A 21,928-nucleotide genomic window follows, 5' to 3' on the forward strand; every position below is an offset into this window, starting at 1 on the left:
TGTTCACATTATACTCTACATGTATGAAAATGCAACAGTGAAACAAATAATACATTTTGTTTGTATACTATCTGGTCACCTTAGGTACAAACCTGTAAGAGAGGATGAAGAAAGTAATAAAGATTGTGTTGGTGGTAAAAGAGGAAGAGCCCAAACAGCGCCAACAAAAACGTCCCCCAGAAATGCAAAAAAGCATGATGAGTTATGGCATGGTAAGATGATGATTGAAGGGAAGTAGATTGCTATGCTCAAGGTTTTTTGTTTGTTTTGTTTTTTAGGGGGGGGGTCTGATCATGGGGCCTGAACTCTGGACCTGAGCACTGTCCCTCAGCTCTTCAGCTCAAGGCTAGCGCTCTACCACTTGAGCCAGAGCATCACTTCTAGCTTTTTTCTTTTTGCTTATGTGGTGCTGAGGAATCGAACCCAGGGCCTCATGCATCAAGGCAAGCACTCTACCACTGAGCCACCTTCTCAACCCAGAGCTCAAGGTTTTTAAGTTATTTAAATCTTGTAAACAAGTCTTTGACTATAACTTAGAAAACCTGTAGCAAACTATAAAATTTACACAATTAAATTTGTAAAGAGGGTTGAGGAAACTGCTTACTCTCAGGTTTTAAGAATTTGTTTGTTTTGTTGGTTGTGGGGCTTGAACTCTGGGCCTGGCAAGTGCTCTACTCTAAGGCTTGAGCCACAGCACCACTTCAGGTTTTCTGGTGGTAATTGGAGATAGGAATCTCAGGGACTTCACTTGCCCCGGGCTATCTTTGAACTTTGAACCTCAGATCTCAGCCTTCTGAGTAGCTAGGATTACGAGGAGTAGCTGAGTAGCTAGGAGGACGAATGCCCAGCTCATGTTTTTATGAAGAATGAAACATTTCAATAGTAGAGACTTCTGGTCATTTGCAACCTGGCTGGTCCTTCATTTTTATTGTTAGTCACTATAATTATAATTTATCAGCTGCAGAAGGAATTAAAAAGTGATTATAGATAATATAAAAACTATAGAGTGCAGAGGCTGGGAAGGTGGCTCAGTGGTAGTGCAGGCCTGAGGCCCTGGGTTCCATTCCTCAGCAGCATATAAAAAAGAAAAAAGCCGGAAGTGGCGCTGTGGCTCAAGTGGTAGAGCGCTAGCCTTGAGCCGAAGAGCTGAGGGACAGTGCCCAGGCCCAGAGTTTAGGCCCCACAACCAGACCCAAAAAAAACAAACAAACTATAGAGTGCAATTACATTTCCTTCTTTATTTACATTTCCTTTTCCCCAATCTCAATACAGCAGGAAAAACTCTAGGAGTTGGGTTGTTGTTATATTAATGGGGCCCCTCCCATCACAGTGCCTTCCATGCACTGCTTTCCTCTGTTTCACAGAAATAAGATCATTGCAGCAAATTTGCTTTTTGTAAAACTAAGTTTTATGTAAAAGCTTCCCCCTGCCCTGCCCTTGCCCCTCCCCTTTTCTTCCCATCCTAGGAGCTTGAATTCATAACCTGGGCACTGTCTCTGAGCTTTCTATAAAAGCTTAAGGCTAGCACTTTACCACTTCAGCCACACCTCCACTTCTGGCTTTTTAGTGGTTAATTAGAGATGTGTCTCATAGACTTCACCTGCTCAAGCTGGCTATATATGAAAAATACAGGAAGTTTCTTTAACAGGCCACTTAAATGATTAACTTTATTCTGTTCTTGACTGTTTTAGTACTACTTGTTTGTGATATAAGTGAAAGATGTGAACTGTGCACTGGAGGCTTGTAATTAGGAGGCTGAGATCTGAAGTAGTTTGAAGCCAGCCAGCACAGGAAACTCGTGAGAGTCTTGTATCCAATTAACCAAAAAGGTAGAAGTATAGCTGTGTGGCTCAAATGGTGGTAGAACATCAGCATTGTGCAAAAAGGGTAAGGGACAGTATCCAGGCCCTGAGTTCAAGCCCCAGTACCAGTGCAGGCATATATACCCAGAGGTAAAAGAGTGTACTGGTTTTTGTTTGATTTTTTTTTTGGTTGTGGCACTTAAACCTCGGGGCCTGGGCACTGTTCCTGAGCTCTATTGCTCAAGGCTACTGCTCTTTGAGCCACAGCACCACTTGCGGTTTTATGGTGGCTAATTGGAGAAAGGAATCTCACTGGTTTGCCAAGCACCTGTGGCTCAAGCCTGTAATCCTAGCTACTCAGGAGGCTGAGATCTGAGGATCACAGTTCAAAGCCAAAGCTAACCGGGACAGAGAAGGCCTTTGAGACTCTTATCTCCAGTTAAACACCAGAAAACTGGAAGTAGGGCTGTGGCTCAAGTGATAGAGCGCTCCCCTTGAGCTGAAGAGCCCCACGACAAAAAAAGAATCTTGCAGTCTTTCTTGTTCTTGGTGGTTTTGAAACTGGAGTCCTCAGATCTTAACCTCCTAAGTTGGTAGGATTACAAGTATGAGCCACCAATGCAGGGCAAACGTCTGTTTTTTTGCTTATATTTGGGTATGAGGAGAAAATGAAACTTTTATAATCTTGGATTTTCTCATGTACAAGATAAAAAAGAAACCATCTGTTGATATGCTACCAATAAGAAGTAAATATAATTGCTGGTTTAGGAATAAGATGACTGGCTCTACTGGCTTAGCTATTATAGCTTTGATAAGAATTTAAAATGTAATCTTCTGTTTTCTAGATGGAGTGTGCCCATCAGTATCAAATCCTTTAGAAGTTTACCTTATTCCCACGCCACCTGAAAATATCACCTTTGAAGACCCATCATTAGATGTGATCCTCCTTTTAAGAGTTTTACATGCTGTCAGTCGATACTGGTATTACTTGTATGATGTGAGTAATGTCTACTTCTGAAATTCATGTGGTCTGTTCATGAAAAATTATATCATAGTTTAAGTTTCTATTTACTGATTGATGAATCTTGTCTTGCATGCAAAATGAAAACAGTGATTCATGTAAATTCAGGGATCCTAGCCCAGTGATATACTATGTATTTAATCTGTGGAAACTTCTCTGCTCCTTCTTTTTTTCATGGCAAAAATTCTTACATTATTCTTGTGCAGATTTATTTGTAGAACATTGTCCAGCTATAACCCTATTATTTAAGCTGCAGATGGAAGTTGAGCATAAATTTATCATAGTTAAGATTATTCACGTACATTTAAAAATCTAAATGTTTCTTTAGGGTACAAATTAACCAAATTTGTATTTATTGAAGTTAAGATGAAGTAAAAAGCTGAGTGAAAATTGGTATTTCCTGTGATATTTAATCTATATAGATAAGTGAAAAAAAAACTGGCCTTACATGAAACAAGCTGGCACATCAATAAGTAGCTGAGGCAATATCATTGGCTTGTGGAGGTTGCTAGTTTCAACCATTTATTACAAGAGTTGTTTGGGTTGGGACACAACAATGAGGACATATATAATGGGTGTTGGAGACAAAAAGGTGAATTCTTGGCACTCTGCATATAGTTGAGGGTAAAGGAAAAGAGTATGAATATAATCTTGTTTACTGTTCTTGTTTTTAACATTTTACAGAATGCAATGTGCAAGGAGATTATTCCAACTAGTGAATTTAATAACAGTAAATTGACAGCAAAAGCAAACAGGCAGCTTCAAGATCCTTTAGTAATCATGACAGGAAACATCCCAACATGGCTTACTGAGCTAGGAAAAACCTGGTAAGACAATTACTTTCATGGCTTTGTGAATGTTGGTTTTAATACTTCTTACAGAAGTATCCTTATTATGCCTGATCAGCTGTTATGTTCAGTCACAACTCAATACAGCTTTAGCATACAAACAGATTAGTTGTGGTGAGGCTGGTACTAGTTTTTCCTGTTGTATATGTCTTTCTATTTCTACATGACATGGGATGGGGAATCAAATCATAAAATTGAATTACAAAAGGCTGTTTTTCTCAGAGCCTTTTGTACCAGAGCCTCTAGATTTTCACTGAGCACTGGTCAGGTAAGATAATTTTTACATTTCATTTATTAATTACAATGAAAGTTGGAAATTTGATATTTTTCTTTGCATAAATTATATCATTACAAGGCTGCTGCCATTGTTAATAGAATAAATAGAAAGCATTCAGTGGTAGGAAGTACTTTTGACAGAAGTGTATGTCAGAAATCTACTAAAACCTGAATAAAGAGGCAGTAAGACCTTGTATCATAGGGCTGTAAGGCTGCTTCTTTGAAAAGCAGAAGCTGCCTTTTAGGAGTTTTTGAGTGGCTTCAAATGCTAAACTCTAGGAGGAAAATTGAGAAGAAACAAACTAGTTCTTGGGTATATGCAGTATGGGGTTTTAGCAACCATATGAGGCTATGGAGTTACACTTTCTAAAAGCTTTGGAATAGATTAAAGATTGAGTAGACTATAAATTTAAGTGTAAGGCTTTGGAGATTAAAATTTAGATTTTATGTGGAAGTACTTAAGTTTTATTAGTTGGCAATTAGAAATTTTAAGTGCTGTGGTATATGATTGTGTTTCTAGTAATATATTTTGATTTTTTTTTCTTAAATGGCTTCTGATTCTTATCCAGATAACAAATTAATATTGCATCTTTTTGCAGCCCATTTTTCTTTCCTTTTGATACCCGGCAAATGCTTTTTTATGTAACTGCATTTGATCGAGACCGGGCAATGCAAAGATTACTTGATACCAACCCAGAAATCAACCAGTCTGATTCTCAAGATAGCAGAGTTGCACCTAGATTGGATAGAAAAAAAGTAAGTTTCTTCCAAAAATATCTAAACTGAGCTTTTCAAATTAATGGAAAAACTACAGATGGTCTGTGCCTAATTATGCCTGTCGGTTTTAGAGCTGTAAGTCACCACTGTATTTTGTCTCTTTTTATCACTTCTGTGTTAATTCTACTTTTCCATTAATCTGTTGAAACTGGTCTATGATTCTTCTTTAATCCTTTATTAAGAGGCCACTAGTTCCTGAAATAGTTTCCAGTTTTTTTAGTTACTGTAACTCTTATGATAAGAATGTTGATTCTTCATGCAATAGTAGGCTTAACCAGATCCACTTCTCTCCCTTAACATATTTTTCCCATTAGAAAAGTCTGAAACAGAATCCTGAATATATTTTGAGTCTCTATCCCAGGAAGCTCCAGTGTTGCTGACTTCATCTTCTGTGCTTCTAATCTTGGCTCCACAGTTTGGCTGTGAAACACAAGGCCCGTATGATTCATATGTGACACCAATCTACAGTTCTGACCTGTACTTTCACTGATGACTTTTCTGTTCCATCTCTCTCTCTCTCTCTTTTTTTTTTTTTTTACTAAGGATTTAAGCTTCTCTGTTTTTACCTCCAACTTCTTGTAGGAACCTCTTGTAATTAGAAGGGAATTGATTGTCATGAAAACAAGACGAAAAAGCAAATGCTATACTTAAAAAGTAATTGTGCTATTTCTATCTCTATATGTCCCGTGAAGATTCCATAAAGCAGTGTTACCATGCTTTAGAAATGGTAGCGATGTGTTATCTTCACGAATCTCATTAAGGCACATCTTCAGCAGTACTTGTAGGAGCCTTGTAGCTGAGAGCCTCTAGATTTCCAGCTCAGCTATCTCACTTATCATCAAACCTATTTCACCATATCTGATGTATAAATTTGCCCAGGGAAATTTCATGAAGGTGGTCCTTGATAATGTTGATGTTTGATAGAATTAAAGAGATCTTTTTCCTTTGGAACCTTAATTTTCTAACCATGCCATGGGTTCGAGATAAATTAGTAATTAGACTTGAGTCTAGCTCTTCATCATGTATGCAAGGATGCTGTTGATGTTTGCAGCAATGCAGCTACTAATAACATCTGAGGTTAAACTGATCAAATTGCTTAATTGATTATATTGTCCTTAACAGAATGCCACCAATTTATTAAAGTGAATGTAGGTAGAGGAGTTGACTCACATCTCTACTTTCTTTGTAGCGTACTGTGAACAGAGAGGAGTTGTTGAAGCAAGCCGAATCTGTAATGCAGGACCTTGGCAGTTCACGGGCCATGTTAGAAATCCAGTATGAAAATGAGGTGAGCTTATTAGGTCCAGTGGTTTTTAGCTTGACTTTTCTCTGGATAAAATGTCATTTAGGTTCCTTGTCTCTATGAAATTCTGAAAGCCATTTGGGAAATAATAGCTTAAAAACTAAGGTTTGATCTGTTTTTCTGTTAGTGATTTATTCAAGACTGGAGATCTACCTCTTGAGCCACAGATCCACTTTTAGCTTCTTGGTAGTTAACTGGAGACTTTCCTGTCTCCGCTGCCTTCAAGCCATCAAGACCTAGCTCCATTTTTCTTTTCTTCCAATGCTAAGTATCAGTCCCAGGGACCTTATGCATGGTAGGCAAGTAAGTGCTCCACACTGAACTACATTCCAGACTTGAATATATTTCAATTTTATAAGCTGTTAAAAGTTCACATTTCCTCCCATTTGAAGTATGTATATCCATATGTCCGTCTGTCCAGTTGTTTCACATACTTATGCACACTTTTTTGTTTTGATCAGTTGTGAGGCTTGAACTCAGTGCTTGGGCATCGTACCTGAGACTTTTTTGTTCAAGTCTAGTGCTCTGCCACTTTCAGCCACAGCTTCACTTGTGGTTTTGGGGTGGTTATTGAAGATAAGAGACTTTCCTGCCTGCGCTACCATAATCCTCACACCTCAATCTCCTGAGGTTTATAGGTGTGAGCCAACAGCATCTGGCCACACACTCTTAATTTTAGTTTTCCTAGTAAATTTGCAGTCGTGTCTGATTTTCATTTGCATTTCTCTTATGGCTAATTATATAGATTACATTTGCATTTATATATCTCTGGAAAATTCTCCAAATTTTGGCATATTTTTCACATTTTGTTTTATTATGGAATTAGAGTCTGGAAGTGACACTGTGGCTCAAATGGTAGAGTGCTCGCCTTGAGCTCAAGAGCGCATGCAGAACGCCCAAGCCCAGAGAGTTCAAACCCCACAACCGACCAAAAAAAAAAAAAAAATTATGGAATTAAGAGTCTGACTTTTGTGGATTCAAATGATTCATAAATAATTTTATTACTGTCAGTTACGAAATATCTTTCCATTGTATTGTAGAACTTTTTTTTACATTAGGCTTCTTTACAAATCTGAAAGATTATTGAAGTAATCAAGAAAGCTGCTCCAATAACTGATTGTTTCCACCGTTAATATGCATTCAGTTTACATGATGAACCTGGGTCAAGAACTTGTAAATTTTTATGAAATTAGTTCATTATTTTTCTTTTCTGCTTTTACACTTTGACAGCTTCAAAGATTTATCTCCTGTGGTTTTTTGTTTTCACTCTTAGCCTGTGATCCATTTAGTATCAGTACAGACTGGGGTTTAAACTCAGGGTTTCAAACGTGCTACATGACTGCTATACTGTACTCCACAGCTTAAGCTTTTGCTCTGGTTATTTTTGAATTAGGGTCTTTGCAGGCTCTGGTTTATGTCATGGGTCATCCCTCCTATTTGTGCTTCCTACCACAACTGGGATGTCAAAGCATGTACTCCCACATCTAGCTTTTTCTGTTGAGATTTTGGGGTCTCATGAACTTTTTTGCCTGTCCTGGCACTGCACTTAGCCTTTTCTCAGCCTCATGAATAGCAGCATAAGCATGAACCATGACCCTAAGGTTTTAGTTAAGATGTGGGGTCTTAAGAACTTTTTGCTTGGACTGGCTTCAACCCATGATGTCCTGTTTTCTACTTCCTCAGTGAGGTAGGATTATAGCCATGAGTGGGGTAGGGGTTCAGTTTCTTTGTGTATGTTGCCAGTGCTGGGGCTTGTACTCAGGGCTAGGGCACTGTCCCTGTGCTTCTTTTGCTCAAGGCTAGCACTCTACCCCTTGAGCCACAGCCACTTCCAGCTTTTTCTGTGTATGTGGTACTGAGGAATCGAACCCAGGGCTTTATGTATGCTAGGCAAGCACTCTACCACTAAGCCACCTTCCCAACTTCTCCCTCCCCACCCCCCCTTTTTTTTTGAGAGGAGTCTTTTGTGTTTTTTTGGTGGGGGTGAGGATTGTTTTTGTTCATTCTGTTAATTCCTTCATCCTTTTGGTTTGAAACACTGTCTCCATGTAGTTCAGACTGGCACTGAACTTGCCATACTCCTAGGATCATACACCTATATCAAGACCCAAGTCTTTTCTTTCTTCTCCCTTCTTTCTTCTCTTCCTCCTCTTCTCTCTTCCTTCCTTCTTCTTCTTCCTTCTTCTTCCTCCTTTCTTCCTCCTTCCTCCTCCTCCCTTCTCCTTTCTCCTTCCCCCTTTCCTTCTTCTTCCCTCTTCCCTCTTCTTTCCCCTTCTTTTTTAAACACAGGCAGTAATGTTCCCCTCAGCACTTTTATTTGGTGTCAGATACTATGACTCTTCAGCTTACTTTCTAGATTTCTCCATTTGATCCTATTATCAGAATTCTATACCATGTTACTTACTATAGTTTTATTATAAATGTTAATTAGATAGCATGAGTCGTCCAATTTTTTTCTTCAGAGTTCTTTAATACTTCCATGTGAATTTTAGAATCCGCCTATCAGTGTAAAGTTTAATAGGAATTTGGTTAGGATTTTGTTGAATTGTGCTCAGTTTGGAGAGAATTGACATTTTTCAATAAAATAAAATAGTGTAGTTGTCTACTTTAGGGCTTTGATTTTTCTGTGTTGTTTCATATTTTATGTCTAGAAGTCTTTCTTGCATATGTTAGGTTAAATTTTCCCTAGAATATATAAATGTTTCATGGTGTTGAAAGTGGTACTGTTTCTTCCATTTTCAGTTTGTTGCTGGTTTATGGACAGTTTTTTACAATATCTTGATTTTTGTGACAATCATAAACTTAATCTAGTTATATTTTAATAGATGACTTAGGATTCTTGTAGCTTGAGAAACTTTTCTGTAAAGAACTAGATACTAAATATTTCAAACTTGGGGGTCACGTAGCCTCTCACAATTACTATAACCTGCCTTTATTAGGTGTGGTGTGATCATAGACATAAATGAGTATGGCCATGTCCCGATGAAACTTGATAGTAATTAAATTTGAAGTCCATGCCATTTTCAACATTTTCAAGGTACTAGTCAAGATGTTTTTTTCAACTGTTTAAAAATATAACGGTTATTCTTGGTTTACAGACATTATAAAAGAAGACATAAGGCTGGAAGTATAATTTACTCAATGTTAGCTAGCTGATCTTCATCATCTGTGAATCCTGTCATCTGGGAATTAAAATGTTTTACTTTCTAGTCTTTGTCTTCTTTTGAGATGCTTTTCAACAGGCAGGACAATATTCCAAAAGATTAAAGGAACAATTTTCTGTACATTTTAGTTTCAAAATACAAAGACAAAACTTAGGAGAATCTGACTTCTATGAAAATCTTCTTACATGGACTTAAACTTAACAGACCTTCCACTTCATTGCCCTCTCCTCATTTTTTTTTAAGATGTGTGTTTTTCTTTGTTTTGCCATTGTTTTTTTCCCCAATGAGGAGTATTGAACCCCGGATCTCTGACTAGACAAATGCTTTATCACCGAGCTATATCCCCAGCTACCTTTCTATTTTCTTTCTTTTTTTTTCCTTTTTTTTTTTGGTCGGACATGGGCCTTGAACTCTGGGTCTGAGCACTGTCCCTCAGCTGTTCAGCTCAAGGCTAGTGCTCTACCACTTGAGCTACAGTGCCACTTCCAGTTTTCTGGTGGTTTATTGGAGATAAGAGTTTCATGGACTTTTCTGTCCAGGCTGGCTTTGAACCACAATCCTCATCTCAGCCTCCTGAGTAGATAGGATTACAGCGTGAGTCACCGGCGCCCGGCTACCTTTCTATTTTCTTATGTATAAAATGTGGGTGATAATAGTCTAACCCAAACCTGTAGCTGAGTTCGTTTATGTGATGAGTTAAAACAATATTTGGCTTAGAGTAATAGATGGTAAATTTAGAAATTTAATTTACAGTATTATCTGTTGCTATCCCAGTAGCCTTAATCATGACTTTAAGCATTTTTCCTTCTTGTTAAACTTTAGAAAGTATACAGTCACCAAAATTAAAATTTAAAGGTGTTGTGTACTGAGAATTATGCTGCATGCTAGTGATCCAGAGTCTAGCAGAATTCCCAGTGTTGTAGAAGACACAGGCAAGGCAAGGGCACAGAATGGCAAGTGAGTGGTATTGTTTAACTAGTGAGTGAAGCTTTTGGGCAAGGAGTCTTGTCTCTGACATGTCCGGTAAAGGTGAAGAAGTGAGCTCTTGACTTGAGACCTTAGTGGAAGTGAAGGGAGGTTTAAGGAACCATCTTCCAGTAGGCTCAAAGAGTCAGGCTTTGGTGTCAAGGAACAGAAGTGAGTACTGTTCGGGGAATGTTGGAAAGGAAGCAGATGCCAAATTGGATTGAGATCCTTGCCCATTGGAGTAAACTTGGACTTTTGGAATCTACTTGGCTCCTTGGCTGTTGCTAATAGGATGTAGTTATTAAGTGTATACTTGATTTCTTCTTCATAAGACTGCAAAACCTGGCTGGTATAGTGGCTCATACTTGTCCCAGCTATGCAGGAGGCAGAGAGTATCACAGTTCAAGTCTGGGCTGGAAATAAAATTTAGCAAGACTTCATCTCAGCAAATAAGCCCGATATAGTGGTATGTACCTTAAGTCCATAGGTAGAATTTCTATTCAGGCCAGTCCTAGGTGTGTCCAACAAGTTTTAGAGCTCCTGGCTAACAAGTACAAGGCCTGGAGTTCAAACCCTGGTATGAAGGTAGAGACCTGAGTGCTCTTACCTACTTGGTTGACTTAACTTTGTTTAAATATGCTTCTACTTTATTTCAGCATTTTTCTTTCTGGGAATAAATTTTCCTCTCATCCTTTAGGGTTCAAATCAAATTGCATCTTAAATGAACTGTAAACTAGCTCAGAAAGGCTTCTCACTGACCCTTCTGAGGGGCATTGTCTAACTGCTAGTGCAGAAATCAACTTCTTTGGTGGGTTTTACCCATTGACTCTGAAAAAGATTCCAAGATCTATCATTATTGGGGGAAGAGAAGGTTCCCAAAACTTGGAAGTATTGGCTGTATGGTGCATAGGGCTTCATTCAGGGTGTGAATCAAGTTAAGCTGTACAAATCAGGCCCAGCCAATTGCCTTCATGAACACTTCCTAACTAGTTTAAAATGTCTGATGAGAAATGGCACTTACCTTGAATTGGGATAAATTGATATAGTAAAGCAGGGAGCAATTCACCTAGTCTTTAAACTGTAAAGTTAGCCAAATCCTGGGGATTGAGGCCACAGTGACCCAGCCTCCTTGACATGATGGAAGAAGTTTAGGAGCATGTACTGTGGAGCCTGTGGTTTTTAACCTACTGGCTGTGTAAAGGTCAGAAAAGTTGGCCTTGTCTACATCTCATCTATGGGTATAATTGTTTCCACCTCATAGTGTTAGGATGACCAACAAAATAAAATCTGTCAAACACTTAGAGTAGTACCTGTCATAGAGAAAGTTCTACTGTGGAGGTGTTAGCTTCGAGGGAAAAAGACTTGGTGTTAAGACAAATTCCCCATATTTTGTTTTTGTTTTGTTTCCAGAAAATAATGCTTTTCCTTTGAGAACAGAAATGAAACAAAATAGCTTATCTTTTTATTTTTTTTTAATTTTATTTTATTTGAGAACATACTGTACAGAGGGGCTACAATTACATGGGCAGGATAATGCATACATTTCTTACCAAGCATTGTAGCTTATCTTTTTAATGGAGTGTCTATGAAAGAAGAAAGCTCCTATAAAGACTCAAAGGAAATACCTTTAAACACCTAAAATCGGTTTTATTTTTAGAAACAACAGTATATTTTTGTGCCAAAACTAGGACTTGCACTCAGGGCCTTGTGCTCTTGCCTATCTTTTTCACTCACAACTGGCAGAAATAAACAATATCTGAATGTAGGAAATACTTGTCAGTGCTTTCTTATCCTGGGGTAATTTTATGTTAAGGGAAGAAAATTAACTTGTTTTAAGCACCATCTAGTGGATACTAAACATTACTACAACTTTGTCTTTTTTATCTTCCTCTTGTCTAGGATAATAAAATATATGTAAAGTTCCTATCATTATAGAGCTTTTCTTTTAGTTTAGAAAGACACATACACATGTTAGCAAAACACACAAATACTAGACAAGCATTGTAAGAGGTTAAAGAAGATAGAGCATGAAGACAAAGGCAAGCAGATAGGGTAATCAAAGACAACATTTAAGCATAAGGGCGAGTCATTGCTGTTTGGAAGAATAGCTCTAGCAGCATAACGTGAGAATGAAGGTGATTAGAGCTAAGTAAATGAAGATGGAGAAGGTCAGCGAAACTGGGTGGAAAGAGGAGGCATCACAGAATGCCAGGTTATGGTAAGAACTTAAGCTTGGCTTGCTCCTATCCCCCTGTACCCCTGTCATTTTCCTATAGTTTGTATTGTGGGGAGAACTGAAGAGAAGCGCCAATATTTGCTACTCATTGTGAGGTTTGATGCCATTTACTGTTGTAAAATTCTAACAAAGATATGGGAGCTAATGCAGTAGGATGGGAGTGATGTCAACAGGTCCAAGCCAACATTGTCTTGAATATCTGATAGACTGTCTCAGCTTTTAGGGCTAGTGTAGGTCATTTTTTACAATAACTATAATAATGGTAACATAGTGCCCTAAGTAGCCCTGGAAGACTGAACAGTGATATGAAGTTTTTATTAGCTGTCTTGATTAGAACATAAAAGAATGATGAGGCTGTGAATGCTACCCTGGTTGTTTTCATATCATATGTCATGGACTAGCTGTTTTACTCAAAGGGCTTCTAGTTTTGTTCCACAAAAAATTTTAGTAGGGGCTGGGAAGGTGGCTCAGTGGTAAAGCACTTGGCTTACATGCCTGAGGCCCTGGGTTCGATTCCTCAGCACCACAAAAGCAAAAAGAAAAAAGCTGGAAGTGGCGTGTGGTCAAGTGGTAGAGTGCTAGCCTTGAGCTGAAGAGCTGAGGGACAGTGCCCAGGCCCAGAGTTCAGGCCCCACGACCGGACCCCAAAAAAATTTTTTTTTTAGTAAATACCTCTGTTGCCTCCTGGTAAACACTTGCTATTAGTTTTCACATTGTTAATACAAGAGCAGGTAAAATGTACCATGATTTAATAGAATTTGGGAGTCATTCTGTTTTTGTTCCTTTTTAGGTTGGTACAGGTCTTGGGCCTACACTGGAGTTTTATGCACTTGTATCTCAGGAACTACAGAGAGCTGACTTGGGTCTCTGGAGAGGTGAAGAAGTAACTCTTAGCAATCCAAAAGGTAATTTGAGTTTGTGGGTCACTGAATTTGTGCTATTCAAGATCAGATAATGGGCCCTTACATTAATGCTCATTATAATTAATTTCTGTTATAGGACCATGTTCTTTAAGCCTTTTTTTTTTAACCTGTTTATTAAATCGGATAAGACCTTGCAGCTCTAGAGGACTTCTGTTCTCCAGTTTTAGCAATGTTAAATTTCTTACATGTTCTAAGTTACCAGGTTTTGTTCTTGTTTTGTTTTTTGTTTTTGGAAATATCATCTGAAGTTTGGTGAATTGCTCATTTTACAGGAAGCCAAGAAGGGACCAAGTATATTCAAAACCTCCAGGGCCTGTTTGCGCTTCCTTTTGGTAGGACAGCTAAGCCAGCTCATATCGCAAAGGTTAAGATGAAGTTTCGCTTCTTAGGAAAATTAATGGCTAAGGCTATCATGGATTTCAGATTGGTAAGTTTAGGATTGTTTGCTTTTCTACAATTTTGGTGTACAATGTTCTGTGAAAGTACCAGTTCCCTGCACTCAATGCTGTATATTAGAGCACTCTTCTCAATCTTAAAGGTGCATATGAATCACTTAGGAATTTAAAAATGCCAGTTCTGATGCAGAAAGATAGAAGTGAGGCTGTCCTACTTCCAAAACAGAATTTTCATAGCCGCTTCCAGCTGTTGACCCAGTCCTTCAGTAACCAGAGTCTAAAGAAGCGAGCATTGTTAAGGGTTGCTTTAATTACAATTTTGAAAGTATTACACATTACATTTTTAATTCAGTAGCAAAGCTATAATCATATGTAGCTCTACCTCATTAAATTTCTATTAGAATGCTCTTGTGAAAATAACCCAAGTAATCAGTGTTTGTGGAGGTTTGAATATTTCTGGACTTTTCTTATTTCCTCTTCTCACATTTTCTTAGATAATTTATCTGTATACATAAGACATTTTCATCTGCTGTCAAATTTACAAGCTTTTATTTTTAACAGAAAAATGGACTATTGTCAATTATTTTAGAAGTTAAATTTTCTAAATTTTAAATACAGTAAGTTCTCCATTTTAACTTGTTTCAGAATATTTAATAATTCAGACTACAGTGGAATTAAATTGCATCTGCTTTAGTTCAAATAGAGTTAAATCTCTTTATGGACCTCTTAGTGTTTTTCAGGGACTCTCTTATAAAGTGTATTGTGAAGAATATATGTCTGTCATTAAGGAAAAGTTCTTTTCTGTGTTTATGTTTAATTCATTACTATTTTCAATTTGTTACCATAATTAGGGCTCCAAATTAAGACTCTATTTCATGTAAAAGGAGTAATGATTTGTAAATAAATATCTTTGGGGGATTAATTTGGCCTTTTCAAATGACTCTTTTTGAGTATCCATCAGAGATTTGAGGTAATCTAGAAGCTCATTGTGTGTGACTGCATTTTGCATGTTGCCATTCAGGTGGACCTTCCCCTTGGCTTACCCTTTTATAAGTGGATGCTACGGCAAGAAACTTCACTGACATCACATGATTTATTTGACATCGACCCTGTTGTAGCCAGATCAGTATATCACCTGGAAGACATTGTCAGACAGAAGAAAAGACTGGAACAAGATAAATCTCAGGTAGGCCTACAAGAGATGATCAGTGGACCAGTTCAATTTTGTAGAATGATGAAGCTTGTTAGATGGCTTATATTAAATGTAGTTAAAATTTTATACTATTATTTTGTTTTAAGAAATTGTTCAATATTTCTATTATACTGAACAGGTGCTGGACTTAGCTTCCAAAGTAGTTAGGATTATAAGCTGAAAATAAAAGAATGGCTGTTGGAGACCAGCCCACAGTTTTGAGACTCATTTTCATCCTGTAACTTTGTGAGAGATCAAGATTGGTAGGATCACAGTTGCAAGCCAGTCTTAAGCAGAAAAGTCTTAGAGAGACTCAAAACCTGGGCCTATTGGCATGTGCCTGTTATTCCCAAATACAATGAGAAGCCTAAACTTCAGGCACACACTCACAGGAAACCAGAACATATTTCAAAAATAATCAGCACAAAATGGCTGGGAGGCATGGTCCAGCAGAACACTTGCTTAGCAAGCAGCAGGCCAAGTTCAATCCCTTATACTGCCCTCCCACACAGAAACATACAGTGTCCCATGTATGATTTCCCAATGGACAAGATCATCTATTAATAACATCAAGCAGTGAATAAACAGTTTCTAAGTTACATTTGATTGAAACCGTAAATATGACCTCTTGTTTATCCAATTTTTCATGGACAGATGCTTAATCCTATTAAATTCCTTTAGCATGTATTTGAACCATTGAAACTATATTCTTGGGACAATTTATTTTCAGAAAATATGGCTTAATTTAGAAATAGCACATATTTTGTAATCTTGAGCTTTATATTATTATATAAACTTGAGTTATAACTTAAAAAGTTACATTAGCAATAGCTCAATTGGGTTCGATCTAAATGTAATAGAAACACTTATTTCTAGAGTGGCACATTTGGCAATAGCTCTGTTTGTGCAGATAACAGAGTGGTTATGTAACGCCATCTGAATTAGAGTAAGAGTAGCAAATTGAGATATTCTGCTTGAGGTAATTTTTTCACATTTCTTCATGAGACAAAAAGGAGTTTAGAGAGCTGGATAGGTTTTTAGAGTATTTTTTAATGTTAGGTAGAAGATTATCTGTAAGGGGCTTATCTTACATATTGATAATTATTACCTAGTGTTTTGATTTGTTTTGGTGCCAGACCTGGGACTTGGACTCAGGACTTGGGCACTGTCCCTTAACTTTTTGCCTCAAGGCTAGCACTATACCGGTTAAGCAATGGCTCCACTTAAGGCCTTTTGCTGGTAAGTTGGAGATAGGAGTCTTACAGACTCTCTTGCCTGGGATGGTTTCAAACCATGATCTTCAGATCTTAGCCTCTTGAGTAGCTAGGATTACAGGTGTGAACCACTGGCACTCGGAGCTTAACTAATAGTTATTAACTGAAAATATAGTTAAGAGAAATTAATATTTAGAGTCTAAACCCCCTCCCCCCCTTTTTTTTTTTTTACAAGATCTGTTAGGTTGTTTTAGAATTGCTTAGGCTTAAACTTTACAACTTTTTAAAATAATTTTTATTGAAATTAAGTGATTACATAAATTATACAGTATTGTGGGATAGTGATACTTAAAGTCAAAAATACATTTTAACCTTCACGAGGCACATTGTAAACTTTACAACTTTTTAAGCTTAAACTTCCTACAGTCCAGTAAAGAATAGTCTGTTAAGTTACAGGAAGGAAAAAGGAAGTAAAACTTCAGCACTGTTTAAAGTACTTTACAAGTAATAAACTATGCGACAACTTTGTAAATTTCTAGATATTTATGACTGTACTGATTTTACAGATGAGAAATTGAAGGCACATAGGTTATGCAACCTGTCTGAGGTCACATGTAACAACATGGACAATTGAATTCAAACTCTGGCTGTATGTTCTTGGAGCCTAAATTTCTCCACATTCTACAAGCTCTGTTAGTTATCCTTGTCTCAAACATAGTATGTTACCACAGCTTTTTCACAAGTTCCCTTTTGATATTTGTTATTCTGTTCTTTTTCTTAGATCAGTTTAAATGTATAAAATGCATAGCACATATTACACTATAGAAGTTGGTTTAACTGTGCTGAATGGCTCAGACCATGAAAACTATAGCATTCTGAAGTAACCTATCCTGTTACTTTATAAAATATACAGACATGGGACAAGTTGTCCTGGCTCAGAGTCTACCTGAAAGTGAAAATTCTCAAAATAGCCAGCCAATGGCAGCTCACACCTGTAATCTTAGTTACTCAGGAGACTGAGATCTAAGGATGGTGTTTGGAAGCCAGCCTAGGCAGGCAAGTTTCAAGTAAACAATCCAAAAAAGCTGGAAAATAGAGTTGTGGCCTAAGTGGTAGAACACTAGCCTAAGTTCAGTGACATTGCCCAGGCCCTGAATTCATCTTCCAGGACCAGTATTTAATATATATATTAATATTTATACTTATATATTAGAACATATATGGCAAATAAGCTAAATGTTCAGCCTTTATGGTAATGCATTAGGTCTAAACTAAAATTCCTTTTGAATATATCCAGTATGTTTTAATAGATTATAGATTTCTAAATAACAAAAAGACTTGCTAGGTGCTATCTCTTTGCTTTTTTGCTCAAGGCCAGGACTCTACCATTTGAGCCACACCTCTACGTCCAGGTTTTTTGGTTGTTAATTGGAGATACCAGTTTCACAGACTGTCTTTTCTACCCAGGCTAGCTTTGATCCCCAATCTTCATACCCCCCAGCCTCCTGCAATTGCTAGCATTAACAAGCATGAGCCATCAATGGCTGGCCTATACTTTAATGTAAACAAAATTAGTATATATAGGCCATGATGAAATCTGAGACTTTTTAGGGGATACCTCAGAATAGTACAAAGGGATTGTGTTGATGATTTTTTTTTAAGACAGTTTTTTTATTAATTACTAATTCTCTTTAGCTGTACAGAGGAGTTGGCCATTTAACAACATAGTTTATGAATACAAAATACAATGTGTCTTGATCAGTGTCATCCCTTTCTTTCCTTTTGGGGGGGGGGGTCCGGTTGTGGGGCCTGAACTCTGGGCCTGGGAGCTGTCCCTCAGCTCTTCAGCTCAAGGCTAGCACTCTACCACTTGAGCCACATCGCCACTTCCGGCTTTTTTCTTTTTGCTTATGTGGTGCTGAGGGATTGAACCCAGGGCCTCAGGCATGCAAGGCAAGCGCTCTACCACTGAGCCACCTTCCCAGCCCCTGTTGTGATGATTTCATAGATGCCTAAGGCGCACCTTGAACAAGATCACCCCCTCTATTATGTCTTAGCATTACTTACACATATTTTATTACGGTATTTCCATAATATTTCAGTCATCTCAATTCCTCTATCCTTTCCTCCACTCCCCTCTCTACGTATTTCAATTATCTCAATTTTTCTGTCTTCCTTTCCTCCATTCCCCTCTTTCTAAAATGATTTCAACAAGTTTCATTGTTCCCTTTTAATACATGCAATCTGCTTCAACCATATTTATTCTTTCATCCTCCCTTTGTGTCTTAGGCATTTTTAAAGTGAGTAGTAAAGACTGCATTTAACATTGATTATCAGGATGTGACTCAGGTTTTCTTAGGATTCCTTGGAAGCTTTTTTCTACCATAGCATTTCTGTATGATTACAAATTGCTTATGCCTCAGACAGGTGAAGTAGTAGTTTAATACAGCATTTCTTGGATTCCTTAGATGAGATTTGCAGGGGGAATAGTTAGTTAACATGACTAGACAGTACATTGTCTATCTTTATACAGTTTGCTGTCTTACTCAGTTTTTTGTTTATATCTAGTGTAGAATGAATGAAACGTTGGCTTCTGGAGCTCACCTGCTTCGGGTTAACCTTTATGCAAACCATTGTGTACTTTTTGTGAAGTTTGACCCAAATATGCCCAAAGTAACAACTTGTCAGTGTGGAAGATGCTTCCTTTAGTTGTTTTCTCACAGTAATAGATTCTGTGGCACTTGTGATCATTTTTTATTCACGCATAGAGTTTGACCAAAAGTAAATAAATACATGAGTGAACAAGTTAGCAATGGAACTCAACAAGTGTACTAGGATTCTTTTGTAAACTTTAAAAGTATGAGTGTAAATTCTTCTGCCTAACACCTTTCTTTTCCTTTCTGAAAGACCAAAGAGAGTCTACAGTATGCATTGGAAACACTTACTATGAATGGCTGCTCAGTTGAAGATCTAGGATTGGATTTCACGCTGCCAGGGTTTCCCAACATTGAACTAAAGAAAGGAGGGAAAGATATACCAGTCACTATCCATAATTTAGAAGAGTACCTAAGAGTATGTAACCATATGGCTTTGTGTGGGGGTCAGGTGGGCTGTGGTGATAAGGGATTTTGCCTATTGTTGTATCCTGTGCAAAAGAGAGGAAAGAGATTTCACTGGTACAGTGGAATACAGGCCAGGGTCATTTGACTTGAGCCCTTCCACACTCTTTACCACTCAATATTGCTTTTTAAGTTTGTCTTTAGAAATAAACTAGCTGTTTGTTGATTATCTTGGATAACCTGTACTCAAACTTGAATACAACATAATAACAGCTTATTTTCCTACTTTAAGAAAAAAGATCACCAGGCACTGGTGGCTCGCACCTGTATTCATGGCTAACTCAAGAGGCAGAAATCTTGAGGGTCATGGTTCAAAACCAGCCCAGGCAGGAAAGTTTGTGAAACTCTTTATCTCCAGTTAACTGGCAAAAAGCTGGAAGTAGAACTGGGGCTTAAGTTCAAAAGTACTGGTCTTGAGCAGTAAAGCTAAGGGCAAAAGCACCTGAATTTAAACCCCAGTGTGGACACACTCACAGGAATTGCTTTCTTTTGCCTTTTGGTTTCAGGTGCCTACATGTCTAGGCATTGCCTATTTATAAGAGGTACACACTGCAGAATACTTGTGTTCTCAGGACTTAACAGTTGCTAATTGTGAATCTTTATACATTAATTATACTTTATTATTTCGAGAAAATCTCTTATTGGGTAAGGTAGTGTTGATCCTATAGTAGAGAAGTTTTATACACGTGAAGTTTTAAAACACACCAAATACAGATGCAACATCTTTTAATTTTTTTTTTTTTTTACTGATGACCAGATTACATATTAAACACCTGACCTTTTACATTTTTTACAGGAAATAAACAATAACATATGTTTGTTGTGATTTTTTTGTTGTTGTTTTGTTTGGGGTTTTTTTTGCTTGTGCTGGGGCTTGAACTCGGCCTGGTTTCTGTCCCTGAGCTGCTTTTGCTTAAGGCTAGCACTCTACCTCTTGATCCACAGTGCCACTTCTGACTTTTTCTGAGTAGTTTTTTACAGATGATGTGGCTTAGTGGTAGAGTGCTTGCCTAGCATGCATGAGACCCTGGGTTCAATTCCTCAGTACCACATTAAAAAAACAGTGAAATTTTTAAAAATTAAAAAAGAGTCTTATGGACTTTCCTGTTTGGGCTGTCTTCAAACCATGATCCTCGGATCTGTTTACTAAGGAGCTTGGATTACAGGTGTGAGCCACTGGTGCCCAGCTTGTTACTTTTTAACGTGATCCAGAAAGTTATTTTGCTATATATTAAATAATTAAAAAAAAGGGGGGGGAGAAAAAAAATTGAAATCTTGTTTCAGTTTTTAAAAATAATTTTCTTTTTGCAGCTGGTTATATTCTGGGCACTCAATGAAGGTGTTTCTAGGCAATTTGATTCATTTCGAGATGGATTTGAATCCGTTTTCCCACTCAGTCATCTTCAGTACTTCTACCCAGAGGAGGTAAGTCATTTCTTATAATTTCTAATTCTTTACCTGTAATTATCTTAATGGAATATTTTAGTGTTATGTAACCAAAGACCTCATTGTTCCAAAACCATAGAGTTTTGAGAGCAAGGAGGGGAATTTCAAGCAAGACTAGGAAATTTCCTGAGCAAGAAACAGTATTAAACTAGGCATCTCCTCCATGTGATAGAGTAAAACATAGCATCATCTGTTGACTGAGACCCACCCCCACCCCGCCCAGCCCCATACTGCTCCATGAGGAATGGGATAACCAGAGCTGCTTATGCTTTTTTAATGAAACATTTTGTGACCCAGGTTAGTCTTTAAAGTTTTAAGGAAGTATAAATTGGTTGTTGATAGATGCATCTAAGAATGGAAAAAGATATGTGTGGGTTTTTGTTTTTGTTTTTGTCACCATTTATACTGAGTGGTTTAAGTCATCTTTTGTCTTTTTTTAAACTTCACCAATATCAAATGGCCCATAAATGTGTTAAATTCCTCTTATGGGAAGCTTTTTTATTTTACTTTTTCATACTATTTTTAGAGTATTACATTATTGCCGGAGTCTAGAAATTTTGAATGACTTAGCATTTTAAGCTTGATTTATTTAGTTAGTTAGTTAGTAGTGGGGCCTGGACTCTAGGCCTAGGTGCTGTCTCTCAGCTCTTCAGCTCAAGGCTAACACCTTACCACTTGAACCACAGTGCCACTTATGGCTTTTTCTGCTTATGTGGTTCTGAGGAATAGATCCCAGGGCCTCATGCATGCAAGGCAAGCGCTCTACCACTGAGCCACCTTCCCAGCCCCACTTGATTATTTTTTATCCACTTTGATTTACTGCTTATTTAGGCATGTACTGTACTTGGTACCTGTAGGCACTTTGTGGTACTGAAATTGAAAGTAGCAAGTGTGGCTTATAGGTCTGAGTCCCAGTTTTCATCGTGACCAGGACTTCATGCATGACCTTATCCAAGTTACTGTATTTGATATGATAATGACTGATCTATAAAACTTGGATAGGATAGCAATTTTATTACATAAGGTAGCAACAATGAAACAGAAAGTTAGGTGCCTCATAATCATGCACATAGTAGTAGGTACTAAACTTCATTTTCCACAAATTGGATTTTCTTTATACATGTAGCCTTTTATAATAGATAATCAGGGGAAAAATGGCTAAATTTAAAACTGCTGTTGGGTTTTTCTAAGGACAGAACAGAAAGCCATTTGTCTCACTTTGTATAACTGGCTGGCTGCCCTTGAA

The 21,928-nt window shown here is 37.7% G+C and overlaps 1 protein-coding gene across 27 annotated transcripts in view; it reads left to right on the forward strand.

The window, feature by feature from the left end:
* Window positions 1–21,928, forward strand: part of Trip12 (thyroid hormone receptor interactor 12) — a 130,951-nt gene that overhangs the window by 105,637 nt on the left and 3,386 nt on the right. For all 27 annotated transcript variants that reach the window (XM_070015271.1, XM_070015288.1, XM_070015290.1 and 24 more), the window contains 10 exons: window positions 85–212; window positions 2,648–2,799; window positions 3,508–3,650; window positions 4,547–4,703; window positions 5,914–6,012; window positions 13,184–13,298; window positions 13,589–13,743; window positions 14,733–14,897; window positions 19,025–19,189; window positions 20,548–20,661. In XM_070015271.1, coding sequence (XP_069871372.1) covers window positions 85–212; window positions 2,648–2,799; window positions 3,508–3,650; window positions 4,547–4,703; window positions 5,914–6,012; window positions 13,184–13,298; window positions 13,589–13,743; window positions 14,733–14,897; window positions 19,025–19,189; window positions 20,548–20,661 — 1,393 coding nt within the window. The remainder of the gene's footprint in view (window positions 1–84; window positions 213–2,647; window positions 2,800–3,507; window positions 3,651–4,546; window positions 4,704–5,913; window positions 6,013–13,183; window positions 13,299–13,588; window positions 13,744–14,732; window positions 14,898–19,024; window positions 19,190–20,547; window positions 20,662–21,928) is intronic.

This window comes from Dipodomys merriami, unplaced genomic scaffold, assembly GCF_024711535.1.
Source record: "Dipodomys merriami isolate MVZ:Mamm:240054 unplaced genomic scaffold, mDipMer1.0.p SCAF_1, whole genome shotgun sequence".
Lineage (NCBI taxonomy): Eukaryota > Metazoa > Chordata > Mammalia > Rodentia > Heteromyidae > Dipodomys > Dipodomys merriami.